This window comes from Sus scrofa, chromosome 4 (genome assembly GCF_000003025.6).
Source record: "Sus scrofa isolate TJ Tabasco breed Duroc chromosome 4, Sscrofa11.1, whole genome shotgun sequence".
Lineage (NCBI taxonomy): Eukaryota > Metazoa > Chordata > Mammalia > Artiodactyla > Suidae > Sus > Sus scrofa.
The window spans coordinates 8,257,703-8,272,599 of record NC_010446.5 but is presented as its reverse complement, the minus strand read 5'-3'; the positions used below and the strand labels follow the sequence as shown (position 1 = coordinate 8,272,599).

Here is a 14,897-nt window from a genome sequence, read left to right as displayed (position 1 = left end):
TTCGGATGATAGGAGGGCCACCGTGGCAAGGAGGAAGGACATTGTGCTTGCCAACCTCATGGAGCAAAGCGAAGACCCATGGGTAAAACTCAAATTTCAAGAGACGTTTTTCAGTGCCACATGAAGAACTTTCTAATAGGCAAAGCTGTCCACAGGTGCATGCTTCCTTTAGAGGGTTTCGGTCACTGGTATTTAAACAAAAGCTAGGTGACCACATGATCAGAAAGTTCTAGAAAGGCTTTACCTTCAGAAAGAGACCAAGATTAGATGATGTTTATACTTCTCCAGCTCTGAGGGTCCATGAATCTCCATCTCTACAAGGATGGATAACAATATTCACCTGTTATAACCAGGACCACTGTGTACAGTTGTATAGGTTGTACATTGCACAACTCTGGGTGGTGCCATAGCACAGAGGCTGGGCTAGGAATAACACCTCTATGCAATGCACTGCTTGCTCAATCGAGTGAAGCAACACTATTTTCAGAGTCATTCTTAGGACTGAGTATCCTAATGCCGTGAATCATTTAAATTGTCTTGTGCACACCTGATATACATGGGAAAGGACATAACCTCTGTTGGGATGTGGTGGGCATGATGGGAAGGGGCCCAGAGGGAGATGAGGCTGAAGAAGAAGGCAAGGGTGGAGCATGGACAGCTTTGTCTTGTATGACTTGTTCCTGAGACCTGGAGTTTCAGGAGCCATGGAGGTGCTTTCAACAGCAGAATGATAGGAGAACATTTGTGAATAAATAAACAGTCAAAATCCTGACTGTTGTGTGGGAAATATATTATGGGATGGTTGGGTCGCCCACTACCACTATTCTATTCCCAGCCCCTAGCACTGTGCCTGGTGATTAAATGAAGAAGTGAGTGAGTGGGTGGGTGGGTGGATGGATGAATAGGTGCATGAGGCCCGATTGTATGGAAGGATGGCTGGCAGGCTCCTCCCCTCAGAAACTTTGACTTTGGCCTGACCCTGAAGGAGAATGAGGAGACTGAAGAGGCCAGCCCACCAAGCGTCTTCTCTCCTAGGTTAATTCCTTCTGTCCAGGAACCCCCGTCATCTTGGGAAGGAAGGAAGGAAGGGTGGGAAGATGAATGATACATAGCTTCATGGATGTGTAATTGAATAAATGGATGGAGGGGTGGCATGGATAGATGGGAAGACGGATGCATGGATTCATCGATGTATGATTGGATGGATGGTGCATGGATTCATAGATGATTGGATGGATGGATGGATGGATGGATGGGTGCATTCATAGATGTATGATTGGATGGATGGATGGTGCATGGCTCTGGATGCATGACCAGAAGCATGGATGCCCTACTGAGGTGATTTTGCAGGCCTGAGCCCCACTCCTCTCCTCCTACTCCAGAATGTTCCCGTCACCAGGCCTGCCTCGTCACCACCCTGCAGACCCGACCTGGTGCTGTGAGGTGTATGTTCTATGCTGATACTCAGAGCTGCACACACAGCCTGCAGGCCCAGAACTGCCAACTTCTGCTCCGTGAAGAGGCCACCCACATCTACCGGAAGCCAGGTACGTGCCAGCCGGAGACTTTGCAGCCATTCCTGAGGGCCTGGGTAGGGCTGGGAGGGACTGTCCAAGCTTGTCATGAGTTGTGGGCAGTGGCTTTTGATGTTCTTCAGGGAAAGTCACAGTCATCCTAGGCTACGTGGCGCTCACACAGGAGGGACGGACGGAAGATGAAAACCCTACTTCTGACTTAGAGCTTCTCTGCTCTGCCTTTATTCATTACTTCCTTGAGTTACGGAAGCCATTTTGGCCTTGGAGTTTCTGAGTGAAAGAATTAATTAGGCCACTCTGCATTTCCGTTTTACAGTTTAGAAATTGTTTCACATGTCTTATCTCATGTGATTCTCACGCTGTCCTGCGAGGTGGCAAGATAAGGGTTTTATCCCTGTCTCAGCAATTAGGAGACTCAAGTCCAGAGAAGTTAAGTTACTTCTCTGATTTCACACAGTTTGTGATGACGGAACAGAACGGAGACTTGGAGCCAGGTCTCCTATCCCTAGAGGCAGGGAGAGCAACATATAAATATATCCTTAAATGTAACACAGTACAGCCACTATGGAGAGCAATATGGGCGGTGCTTAAAAAACCAGAGTTACCATATAATCTTGCAATCCCATTCCTGGGCATCTATCAGGAGAAAACCGTAATTTGAAAAGACAGTACATGCTCTCTTATGTTCATAGCAGCACTATTCACAACAGCCAAGGTAGCAACCTAAGGGGCCACCGATAGTTGAGTGGATAAAGAAGATGTGGTTCATATATACAATGGAATATTACTCAGCCATAACAAATGAAATAATGCCATCTGCAACAATATGGATGGACCTAGAGATTATTGTACTAAGTAAACCAGACAAATATCCTTTGATGTTGCTTATATATGGGATCTAAAAAAAAAAAAAAACCGATGCAAATGAATTGATGTACAAAATAGAAATGGACCTACAGACATAGAATACAAACTTATGCTTACCAAAGGGGAAAAGTGGGGAGGGTTAAAAAAAGAAAAGAAGCTAAAAAGAAGTAAGTGCCTCCCTAAGTGAAATAGGTTAAGAGCTGAAGAAGAGGAAACGTGGGAACCACGGGCCTGGGGGTCACACCTCCCGCATTCGACGTGCTCATGGGATGAAACGAATAGCATTTTAGCAATGCCGACTGTGTCGGCTCTCTCATTTTAGCAGCAAATGTTGGCAAACTCCCTCTGATAACTTAGGCTTTATGGCCCAAGTCTCTGTTACAGCTGCTCAACTCCGCTGTTACAGCAGGAAAGCAGCCACAGAAAGGAAGGAATACACGTGCTTGGCTGTGTGCGAATAAAACTTTATTTACAAAACCCAGAAACAGCAAGATTTGTCCCCACTCCTTTCTCAGAGTATTAATGATCCTTCAGGCCTCTCTGGATCCAGTGGAATCTACTCGGCCCCCTCCTCCACCTCAACATTTATTTATTTATTTATTTATTTGCTTAGTTATTTTGCCTGCTCCCGAGCCCTATGGAAGTTTCCGGGCCAGGGATGGAATCTGAGTCACGCTGGTGACCTACGCCACAGCTGCAGCAGTGCCAGGTCCTTAACTGACTGTGCCACAGTGGGAACTCCTCCACCTCAGCCTTTGGATCATGGAAGTGTCCCCTGGCCCAGGAATGCTTTGATTCCTACAAGCTAAGGTCTTGGACTCAAATCGCAAAACTTGCCTTCTCTCAGGACATTTGTGTCCTTTAGTCAAGTTAGATAGATTTCACCCGCAGCACAGCCAGTCCGCAGGGTAGTCCGGCTGGGGGATGCCTTCCCTTTGAGGTTTGAGTTCTGTAAAGCAGATCAGACTGCTTCTCTCTTAAATCTGTGTGGCTCAAATTCAGTGTGAAACGCTCACTTCCGGCAGAAGATGCCCGCGTGTATCTACACAGATGCTGTTTGTTCGCACCTCTTGTGCACCTGGAACTACAGAGAATTTTCTTAACCTAGGTAGTCACATGGCCTCAATCTGTGGGTATTTGGGAACAAATCCATATTTCTGCAAAGGATTTAAAAAGGGAGAAATGCACAGCAAACGGTTTCCCCACGTTGGATCTCGTTCAGTCCAGGATTCACTGGGCAGCCTCTGGAGGGAGGTCGAATACCGCTGTGTCCGTGGGAAAGCAGGCTTGCATTCCCTCGAAATTCTTCAGCTTTTATATTTTCTGCCTTGCTCCCCCTTCAGCTGATGCCACGTTCAAGAAATGTGGCTGTTTCCTGCAGAGCAAGAGAGCTGACCTCAGATAGTTCTGCTGCTTTAGCACCCACTGTCCTGAAGGCTGGCCCGAGAGCCTGGGATTTGTAGTTGAAACCTTGTGAGAGGGAACCCGGGGATGGGGGGGCAGGGGCGGTGAGAAAAGTCATGATTTGTGATTGAGGCTAAATCACAAAGCAGCAACTAATTTCTTTCCATTCTGAGTTCATCCTCCTTCTTATTTTTTCAGGGCCGCACCCATGGCAAATGGAAGTTCCCAGGCTAGGGGTCAAATCAGAGCAGCAGCTGCAGGCCTATCACAGCCACCCAGCAACGCGGAATCCTTTAACCCACTGAGCAAGGCCGGGGATAGAACCCATATCCTCATGGATATCAGTTGGATTCTTAACCCACTGAGCTACAATGGGAACTCCTTCCATTTTGAGGTCTAACCCACAGGCCAGTATCTCTGCAACAGAGAAGGTTTCATTCACTCTTTCCCCCCCCCCTTTTTCCCATTCATTCATTCATTCATTCATGTGTTAATCTCCTGTCATTTGCCAGGCACTGGGCTTGGCACATTACCGGCGTCATGTTATTTATTCCCAACATCTTTGTGTGGTAGAGACTGCTTCTGTTCCTATTATGCAGAGGGGAAAATTGAGGATCAGAAGAATCGCAAAGTTTTTCCAAAGTATCTGGTCTGTAACTCGAAACGCAGGTCTGCTGGCCTCTGCAGACCACCCTTGCTTCCTTCTCACCACGCTGACCCTCAGTGGCCTGGAAGTCAAGAGCACACGTCACAGCGGGGCAGGGGTCTCACCCTGGCACCTCTGACCTCCAGGACTGGACGACTCTTTGCTGCGGGGACCTATCTTCATTGCAGGACATGCAGCAGCATCTTTCGCCTCTGCCCTCTGAGATGCCAGTAGCCAGACTCTCTCCCCCACACTTGTGACAACCCAGAATATCTCCAGACACGGTCAAATGTCTCCTGGGGTGAAAACCGCCTCCGGTTGAACCCCAGCATGGTACCGAGCTCTTGAGGAAGGCATAGACTTCCACCTGCCTGTCTGTCTGTCTCCTCTCCCAGGCTCCTGTTTAGTCATCGTATATGTGTATTTTCAACAGAAGAAGCTGGAGAGGAAGCTGCCTCCTCTCCCTATCAGCCCACAGTGAAGCTGAGCAAACCAAACGTACCATGTGGAAATAACGAGAGACTTAAGCACACACACACACACACACACACACACATACACACACACAGCATCTCTTCACACTAGAGTTGGTTTCCTCTGGACAAGGCCCTAAGGTCTGTGGGGAAGCAGACACAGACCTGCCTTAAGTCCCTGAAAATGGCATTTGGCACCAAGCCAGGGCTCCGCAAAGGTGTCCTCAGTGCCTGCAGGAATGGACGAAGATGTAGTGGGGGAGATGAGATGGGGCCACAGGGCGGCTGGTCCATGTCTGGGGATTAGCAACTCCAGCCTCACCTAATAGACCGGGGGCGGGGGCGGGGGGGCGGGGTCGGGACACAAGCAAGGGACGGGGGCACTGCAGGCCTGGGCCGAGCCTGGCCCTTGACCTCGTGCGACCCTCTGACGCTGTGGTCAGAGTCAGGACTCAGGCAAGTGTGGCTTGGGACCTACATCACCCTGAGGTCCTGGCAGCTGCCCATCCTCCGCCCCTAAACCTGTTTGCTCAGCGGTGACATGCAAATACCAGGTCTTAGTTATAATCTGGAAATCCAAAAGCTTTGAAAGAAACATGTGAGGAGTTCCCATCGTGGCTCAGTGGTTAGCAAATCTGACTAGGAACCATGAGGTTGCGGGTTCGATCCCTGGCCTCGCTCAGTGGGTTAAGGATCTGGCATTGCCATGAGCTGTGGTGTGGGTCACAGATGTGGCTCAGATCCTGTGTTGCTGTGGCTGTGGCATAAGCTGGGGGCTACAGCTCCAATTCGACCCCTAGCCTGGGAGCCTCCATATGCCATGGGAGCGGCCCTAGAAAAGGCAAAAAGACAAAAAAATATATCTATGTTTGTAAGTTTGTGGCAAACTGGTCTGGGTGCGATGTCTGACTTGAAGTGAGCGAGGAAGTGGCGGTCTTCCTTCAGGCCTCTCACCGGGACCCCCGCGTTTCAGCAGAGGAGTACCTGGCGTGTCGGATGATGGGGCTGGGCGCCAGGTCCCCCGGGAGGAGGGAACCTTGCCCGTTCTGTGCCCTTCTGTTCTCTTTAAAGTCCGAGTAATTCAGAATCATGGTGACATCCAGCCCCAGGGCGCCGAGTAAGGGGCTGTGGCTCGGAGCTAGCCTTTCTGGAAGGACTTCGGGTGGCACACCTGGGAGAGGGGTAACTCCTCCTGGGGAAGGTCAGAGGTCTTTGCTGGGTTTTGTTTTTTGTCTTTTTTTTTTTTTTTCTCTCACATTGACCACTAACCAGAGTAGACTTAGGCTATTGGGACCTGGATGAAGAACTAACATTTTTCAAGTGCAGAAGGCAGTGTTTAGGCGTTTGGACTTGTTTCTTAAAGCGCAGTCAGAAAGAAGACCTGTGAAAGAAGTGCCTGTTCTTTCTCTTCCTCCTTCCCCTCCGCTGCCCCCTCTACAGACATCCCTCTGCCCGGCTTGGGTTCATCCGCACCTACTGTGACCATTGCCACCCACGGCCAGCTGCTGGGCACGTCCCAGGCCATCCAGCTGGGCGCTTCGTGGAAGCAAGTGGACCAGTTCCTGGGAGTTCCGTATGCCGCCCCTCCGCTGGCAGAGAGCCGCTTCCGGGCCCCGGAGCCCTTGAACTGGACAGGGACCTGGGATGCCACCAAGCCACGGTAAGGGTCCAGTGGAGGACATTTGGGGGAGGCCCAGAGACGTTCTCTCCCGTTCTAAGCCATCAAAGTGAGACTTGGTAGCAGAGCAATGCATTCAAGTTTGAGCCACGCGTGGAGGGGGTGTATTAGCTAAGGGGGCATTGAGCACTCTAACTCCAAAACCCCCGCTGACAGTGAGTTAACACTGACTCGATCCTGTAAGGTCCCTGTGGCGATGAAGCGGCTGGTGGCCTCTGCTCCATGCAGTGATGCTGGGGCCCAGGCCAAAAGAGACTCTGCCTTCTTCTGCACCCACTTTTCGAGGTTCCTTCCAGGAACCTTCCTTGACTTTGCATCAAGCAAAGACACCATAGAAGGGTCCACAGGGAAGGTCTGCACAGGCCACACCCACAGGTGTGAGAGCCCATCACCAGCCCCCGAGTGGCAGCACGGGAACTCAGCCTCCTGGCCATGACTGACTTCAGTGGAGCTGAAAAATAAGCAAAGAAGGAAAGGCATGCGAGCTAATGAAAGATATTTTAAAAGGATTTTTTATTCCCCAAATAGAAACGATATTAAAAAGAATTTTTTAAAAGGGAGAAAAAATGGAATATCAGATTATCCTTATTCCGCTACTTTCAGTTTTGCCCATTCGCTGTCATGCATATGCCACTGTAAGTAGTTGACAGATTGGATAAAATGTGAGTTTCTAATTAAAGCAGGTTCAGAGAACGGGGGAAAAGCACATTGATGCCTGCCTGTCTCGTCCCCACCAGCATCTCCCCTTCCCACTGGCACTTGTAGCCCTGTCCTGAGGCAGCTGTCTCCTCCGTGTCCATCACCACCCACAGCCAGTTGCTGGGCAGGTCTACAGACCCAGGGCCTGATAGGGGGACAAGCCACGAGGCTCTGGAATACTCCAGGCAAGGGACAATGAAAGCTTAAACGAGGACAGTGGCAAAAGGATGCAGAAAGCCATGACTCAGTCTCCACCACTGGGAGACAAAGGAAACAAATATGCACTAATTTGACCACTTTACCGTGTTAGGATCCACCCATTTGTCAGATGCGGTGATTGAGTCCCATAGGCTTTGCCGTGGGGGATAGTTGGAGAGCTTGGTTCAGCAGGGCCCGGTGTTAACGAGGCATGGCCAGGTAACTGTGCCTCACCAGGCATGTCCCGGACTCGGTCTCAGCTCTTATGCCAGGAGATGTTCCCACTGGCACACTTGGACTCTGTACTGATGTACAAAACAGCTTGGGACCCCTTGTCTGGGCAGCCAAGAAGGGCCCAGGTCGCAGGTGACACCCACTTTCCCTTGCTCTGTCTGGACAGCCTTCCCTTTGGGCTGGCACCCTGGCCCTGGGGGATGTTCTTGAGGCCCGTGCCAGAGGGGGTGATGGGCATCCTGCCATTTCCAGAAGCTGCCTAATTGCTGGTGGGCCACTGGGCCTTGGGGATGGGGCAGTGCGCTCCGCAGCCCATGATGGGTGGGAAGGGGGCTGGGGCGTGTCCCCTGGGTCGTTTTCCCTGCGAGCCATGCATTCCATGTGTATCTGCAGGGCCAGCTGCTGGCAGCCAGGCATCAGACCGGCCACAGCTCCTGGGGTCAGCGAAGACTGTCTCTATCTCAGCGTGTTTGTCCCTCAGAGCCTGGTGAGTTCTCCTGCCGCTGCTGTGTCTGTCCTGAAAACCGCAGCTTTAGAAACCCCTCCCCGGCGCTGCCAGCATGGTCCCCTCAGTGCTCTCCCAGCTGGTTTTTGGCTTCCAGCAGCCGAGTGGCTGAGAGCGAGCAGAGGGTCCTCCTGGTCCCTCGGAGGCCTCATCTGACCTCCCCACATCCTTGCACCTGCCTGCACATCATCCGACATCATTCTGCTCCAGGTCTCTAGAGACCATCCTAGGCCAGATGCAGCTGTGAGCAAACCAAGGCCACTGCCCTCGGGGGCTTACATTCTAGAGGGAGGAGCAGAAATAAACAGCTAAGCAGATAAATATTGGACAGGTGTGGTATTGCTAAGACTGAAAGGAAAGCACAGCAGTGGGGGAGGGGATAGAGTGATGGGGGGTGGGGTGGGGGCATGCCGGTGGGTGAGGGCCAGTGGTGCAGGGTCCTTGGGAGGCCACTGGCTGGGGAAGCTTGGAACCGGATCTCATTAACCTGTACATGTGGAAAGCAGCCACCCTCCTTGGAGAGACCCTTTTGGGGGCATTTCCTCCCATGTGTCTTTCATTCTATGCAGTTCTAGAGGGTGAGGTTTGGGACGGTGACCTTGACTCTGGTTAAGCTCTGTTTTGAAGCCTGTATCTGCCTAAGTAGCAGCTGTGATCCTGACATCAAGGGTTTGAGTTTCCTGTTTTGGGGGAAGGGTCAGAGCTCATGGTACAAAATGGAACCAATGAGCCTTAGGAAACATGAGTTTCTGGTGACACTAACCCCATGTTGACAGATCCCATGGCACATGTACCCATGCCACTGCTTTCTGGTCCCCTAGTTAACCAACAGCGAGAGGCAGTGCACTTTGGAGGTCTGACCACAGCCAGCTGACATGAGTGAGTTTTGAAACAAGGGCACCAAAACGTGCAGGGTCTCCTGGGTTGCATTAATAGAAGTATGGAGCCTAGAGTAAGGGAGGTGATGAGCTGCAGTCTGCCCAGTGCTAGTGGGATCAGACCTGGGATGTTGAATTAAGTTCTGGCTCCAAACCAGCCTGCCACTTCCCACCACCTAATCAGCCTGGAGAAGCAACTCAAGCTCTGTGTGCCCCAGTTTGCTGCTCTGAAAGCGGGGGGAGAAATAGCATCTTCTCATAGAGTTCTTGGGAAAATTATATAAAATGAGGCAGAGATATTAATTAGCCAGTGGACAGCCGATGAGAGAGACATTGGAAATGGCCATGCGTGGGACAGGGACTGCACCCAAAGGAACTCGGGCAACACAGCCTGGAGAAGATCGTCCCTCGGGCCATGTAGGAGCTGCCAACGATGCGGAACCAGCTGGGAAGGGACAGGACAGGAAGGGAAGGACCATCTCTGGAGGCCTCTGCTCATCATCAACCGGGCGCCTCCCAGCATCCTTCCCTCTGCCCCTCCTGATGCCTCTCAGAGGCTTTACTCCCGTTGGATGGATGAAAAGCCCAAGGCTCAGAGAGGTCAGGTGACTTGCCTAATTTACTCAGCTAGTGCACGATTACTGGAAATTTGGTCACCCAGCTCCCAGAGTTCTCAGCTAGGGCGGTGAGTGGTGACCAGAGAGCATAGACTTTCTCCGTAGCCTGAGGAAGAAGTTGGTGATATTACAGTTTATAGGGCACTTTTGTGTCTGTGATGTCGTTGGTCTTTATACAACCCTAGGAAAAAGTGATAGAAGGACTTATTTATATCTTCTCCCTCCTCGTTATAAAGGTGCAGAACCCCAGGCTAAGAAAGGCTTAGGGACTCACTAAGAGCTCACAGCTGGGCTGAGTGGAGACTCGGGTCCGGAGCCCGTCCCCCCTTGGGAAGTGCCCAGTCTAGAGAGCTTTGCCATGTTGGTTTTCGGCTCCTCCGTCACCCGCCCTGCCTGGCCGGGTGGAGGAGTGTTAATGCCACAGCAGCGCTTGGCCCCAGAGTGACAGACCCTGTGGGGGAGGGGCCGGCATCTGGATACTTGCATCTGGCCAGTGGGGTCACAGAGGCTGAGAGCCACCCTCACCCCCGAGCTTTGTCTTTGCTTCTCTGACACTTGCCAACCACGGACCAAACGGCCTTCTCTCTTGCTGATGCGCTACCCAATAAAAATAACGCAGGGCGCTTTTAGGAGGGGACACAGGGCCTGCCCCTGACCTTTCAGGAAGCCCACAGCAAATGAAGCCAAGGCCCCTGGAGCTGGCCTTTTCCCAAGGCATCTAAACAGCCCTCATATTTGAAGAATCCACAAGTCTCCCAGGGGGTGGCACCTCTGAGATGAAATGTCGCACAGGTGATGAAGGGCCCAGGATAGTGGCTGGGAGGGAGGCTGGGGTCAGAATTCTGGCCGACCCTTTTCTCTCTGTAGATGTTTCAAGAAGCCAGGTCACCACTCCTGGCCTCTGTTTTCATGCCTGTAGAATGGGGGTGTGTCATCCACCTGGTGGGGTGGGAGCTCTAAGAAACCTTCTAGGTGAGCCTTTCCCCGGGCGCAGCACCTCCAGGCAGGTCCTTCCTTGGGGTTCGCTGTTGGTGAGGGAGCGTCCACGTATCATGTGTCAGAACCCGGGGTCCCCAGAGTGGAGAAGTCCCAGCCCAGGGAGTCAGGGCCCGGCCGGAGTGAGCGAGAGCCTCCCAGGGCCTTGCCTCACAGTGGCCTGGAGTGGAACGATGTTCTAATAGGAATGGCTCAGCCTGGGCTGGGATCCCTGCTCTGCTGCTTCATAGCCCTGTGATCGTGGGCAGCCTGTTTAGCATCACTAAGCCTCTGCTTCCTCGTCTGTAAAATGGGAAGATGCCAACCTCACAGCGCTGTTTGAGGACGAACAAATGACACACACAGATACTCGATGCCTGGTGCTCGGTCAGGGCGTAACGAAGCAGCTCGGGGTTCACAAGATGGGGTTTCCGGCAGGTGACCACACTCACGGACTCTCCAAGGAGGACGCAGAACCCACTTCCAGAATAAACAAGGGGTGGGAACTGGGCTGCTGGGAGCCCGCGTCGCTGCACGGGACTCGCCATTCATGCCTCTGGTAGTGTGGGCAACGTGTCTTTCCTTTTGATGCCCCTCAGTCTCCTCATCTGTGAGATGGGACTCGTTTGGGCTGCTCTAACAAAGTACCACGGACCGGGGGGCTTAAACCACGAAAATGTATTTTCTCACCATTCTGAAGGCCAGAAGTCCAAGATCAAGGTGTCTGCGGACTTCTGGCTGTTGTTTCCTTCCGAGGCCGCCCTCCTTGGCTTAGCTCGATTACCTTCTCCTCTGTCTCCACGTGGCCTCACCCCCCATGTGTGTCTAAATTTCTTTGTCAGATAAAGACGCCAGATTAGGATTGGATTAGGGCCCCTGGTGTAGGACCTGCTTCCCAATGCTGTCACATTCTGACTCTGGGGAGGGAGCACCGTTCAGCCCATAACTGAGACGAAATCTGCCTTCAGGGCAGAGTCGTGTGTAGGCTCAGAGCCTGGCTCCTATGTGGGAAGGTGCCCTCACCAAGCTCTGGTGTGAAAGCGGGCCACCTGGTGCCCTCTCATTTCTCCCATCCCCGCAGACCCCCAACTCATCTGTGCTGGTGTTCTTCCACAACGGCGCTGAGGGACCGCTGGCCATGGCCGTGGACGGCTCCTTCCTGGCTGCTGTTGGCAACCTCATCGTGGTCACCGCCAGCTACCGAACGGGCGTCTTTGGCTTCCTGAGTTCCGGTGAGTGGCTGGCGGCGGTGGGGACTGCAGACCCCTGCGCTGGGTGTGTTCTCTGTGTGCGTGGAGCCCTTTCTTCCCTCCAGACGCCCTGTCCCTTCCCCGGCCCTCCTCCCGCCGCTCAGCAGGCAGTGGAACGTCTAGCACATTCGAGAACCCCTCGGCCATGCCGACGCCCACGGCTGAGTCACGGCTGCCCTGATTACATTTACCGGGTGTCTGAAGCTGTTCTGAGTACCTTACATGTTTATCTTGTGATGTATTTGTCTGGGCACGTGTGTATTGAGGCCCTGGAGGCTTACACATGTGCTCAGCTCACATGGTCAGGAAAGAGCGGAGCTGGGATTCACCACCAGTCTCACCGTGCCCTGGGGACTCTAGGGCTGCATCAGAGCTCTCGGGGCAGGAAGAGCCATTTATTGGAGTGAGGGCTGCATAGATAACGATCTCTGCCTCCCCTTTAATGCCAGCAGCACTTGCAAACCCTGGCCTGCGCCCTGTCCGGAGCCCTTTCTCACCCTGGTTACTGCCTCCACCTTTCCCACCACCCCCAGGGCAGCACGGAGGCCTGGACCTGTTCCAGCGCCACTTGCCCGCCCACATGTCTTTCCCTCCATGTCCAGCTGGCACCTACTGCACCCACGGCGGTGGTAGGGCAGTCCCTCGTCAGGCAGCCGTGGCAGAGGACAGACACACCAGGCCAAGGGCTGGCTCTGCCCTTGACTGTCCATGTGACCTTGAACAAAACCCTTCCTTTCTCCAAGTCTCAGTTTTCTCCTCTGTAAAATGGGAATTTTTACCCAACTTCCAAAGTGACGGTGAGGCTCAACTGAGGTGCTCCGTGTGAAAGGGTATAGAGGCTGTGATGGGCTTTGCGAGTCAAGGTCAGGCACTGAACTTCGTGTCTGTTCTCATCTAAGACCTGGAGCGTGTCGCTTGCTGAGTATGGCTGGATGGGTAGGAGGTTGCATGGCCACAGTGATGGAGTCCTCTAGAATGTGGGTGAGCCGGGCAGGCATCCAGCATAGCGGAAGTCTGGGAAGGCTGGGGAATGCGGGCTGGGTGGGCCACGTGGCAGGAGGCCCTGAGTGTTATAGAAGATTCCAGGCCTGCATGAGGAACCTGGAACAGGCTGCGAGTTAAGGCGAAAGGCAGCCGAGTGCCAATGAGGGGAATGAGGGTGACGAACAGATTTCAGATTTTCCTTCAGGGGAGCGGAGGCCACTGCTGGAGCACCGCACGCTCTGCCTGCGTTTTCTTTCCCTTTTTTTGAACACACGACTGACAGTCTGTTAAGTCAGTAGCTCCTTTGGCCAAAGAGATGGTGTGAAACTCAGAATCCTCCCCGTGGCATTCGTTCAGGTGGAGCCTTCCACCGACATGGCTGACTCTCAGGCTTAGAGCATTTCCAGACAGAAGAGAGTGCATTTCCATATGTCATCCATCTGGGAGGGGGTGGGATCGTGATGTCATGGGCTGTCATCTTATTGAGAATTCTGTGGGCTTCTGGGAAGGCAGGCTCATTTTTGCTGCCGGCAGGGCAAGTGTCGGGGGAGGCAAAGGAAACATCCAGAACACCCAGTCCTTCTCACTCCTGACTTGCAACACTGCCTGTTCCTTAAAGCAAATTGTCAGCAAAGAGGGAAGGAAGGTTAGCAGCCCTCTTTCCTGGATTTCATCATTTCACCCTCAAGGCACAGATCAGCACCCCGTGGCCATTTCACTGATGAAACACCGAGGCTCAGGGAGGCTAAGGAACTTTGTGTCCACAGTTGTGAGCAGCTATAAGTGGCATCCTTGGTGTTCATTAAATCCCACTGATGAAACACTCAGAAGTATATTGCTGCCCCCCCCACCATGTTTAGGAACGCCCTTCATTCTTCTGTGTGGGATCAGCCTTTTAAATTCCTGTAGCCACAAGCAGCTTTGCTTTGCTTTGCTTGATTCCCTAGACCTCCTGGTATTTTCCACATTCCAGAGCTTTCACGTCTCTGCCTTCAGCCTCCCTGCAGTTCAGCCCCTAGGGGAGCCATCATTCAACATCATTCAGTCAAGAAACTAGAGGGTGGGGGGCACTGGGATACAAACACTGGCTTCCTGACAGCAGACACAGCCTACCACCCGCTGTTGGCACAGAGCATCCTGTATCCCATGGCAAGGCCCAGAGCAGAGGGATGGTACTCACAGCCTAAAGGAACGCTTAGGAGGGAGAAGAGAGCAGGGGCGATTCAGCTAAGCCCCCAGTAAACTTCTGACACAAGTACATCATCCCCTTCCCCCTTAAAAATCTACATAGGAGTTCCCACTGTGGCTCAGTGGGTTAAGGACCCGACATAGCCTCTGTGAGAATGTGGGCTCAATCCCTGGCCTTACTCAGAGGGTTAAGGATCCAGTGTTGCTGCAAGCTACAGTGTAGGTCACAGATGCAGTTCAGATCTGGCGTTGCTGTAGCTGTAGTGTAGGCTGGCAGCTGAAGCTCTGATTCGACCCCTAGCCTGGAAACTTCCATGCCACAGGTGCGGCCCTAAAAGGGAAAAAAAAATTTAATTGAAAAAATTTTTTAAAATAGAGAGAGAGTTTTTTTGTTTATTTGGTTTTTTTTGGCCTCACCCAAGGCATGTGGAAATCCCGTAGGCCAGGGATCAAACGCCAGCCACAACAGTGACAATGTCAAATCTCTAACTACTGGGCCACCAGGGAACTCCTATAATGGTTTTAAGTTTACAGAATAACTGAGCAGAAAGTCCGGAGTTCCCAAGTACGGCTTCTTGCCCTGCCTATTTCCCATCAGCACCCTGCCCCACTGCAGCACGGTCGTTACCCTTGCTGAGCCCGCAGTGATAGGTCATTATTGGCTAGAGCCCTGCTCTACAATGGGGCTCACTCTGTGTTGTACAAACGTGTCATGACCCGTGTCCGCCGTTCACGAGAATTGCTTCACCGCCTGCCCTGAAACTTC

The 14,897-nt window shown here is 52.5% G+C and overlaps 1 protein-coding gene across 2 annotated transcripts in view; it reads left to right on the top strand.

Moving 5' to 3' along the window:
* TG (thyroglobulin) overlaps positions 1-14,897 on the top strand; it is a 224,041-nt gene that overhangs the window by 109,836 nt on the left and 99,308 nt on the right. For both annotated transcript variants that reach the window (NM_001168418.1, XM_021088574.1), the window contains 4 exon segments: positions 1,383-1,547; positions 6,366-6,585; positions 8,128-8,221; positions 11,791-11,941. In NM_001168418.1, coding sequence (NP_001161890.1) covers positions 1,383-1,547; positions 6,366-6,585; positions 8,128-8,221; positions 11,791-11,941 — 630 coding nt within the window.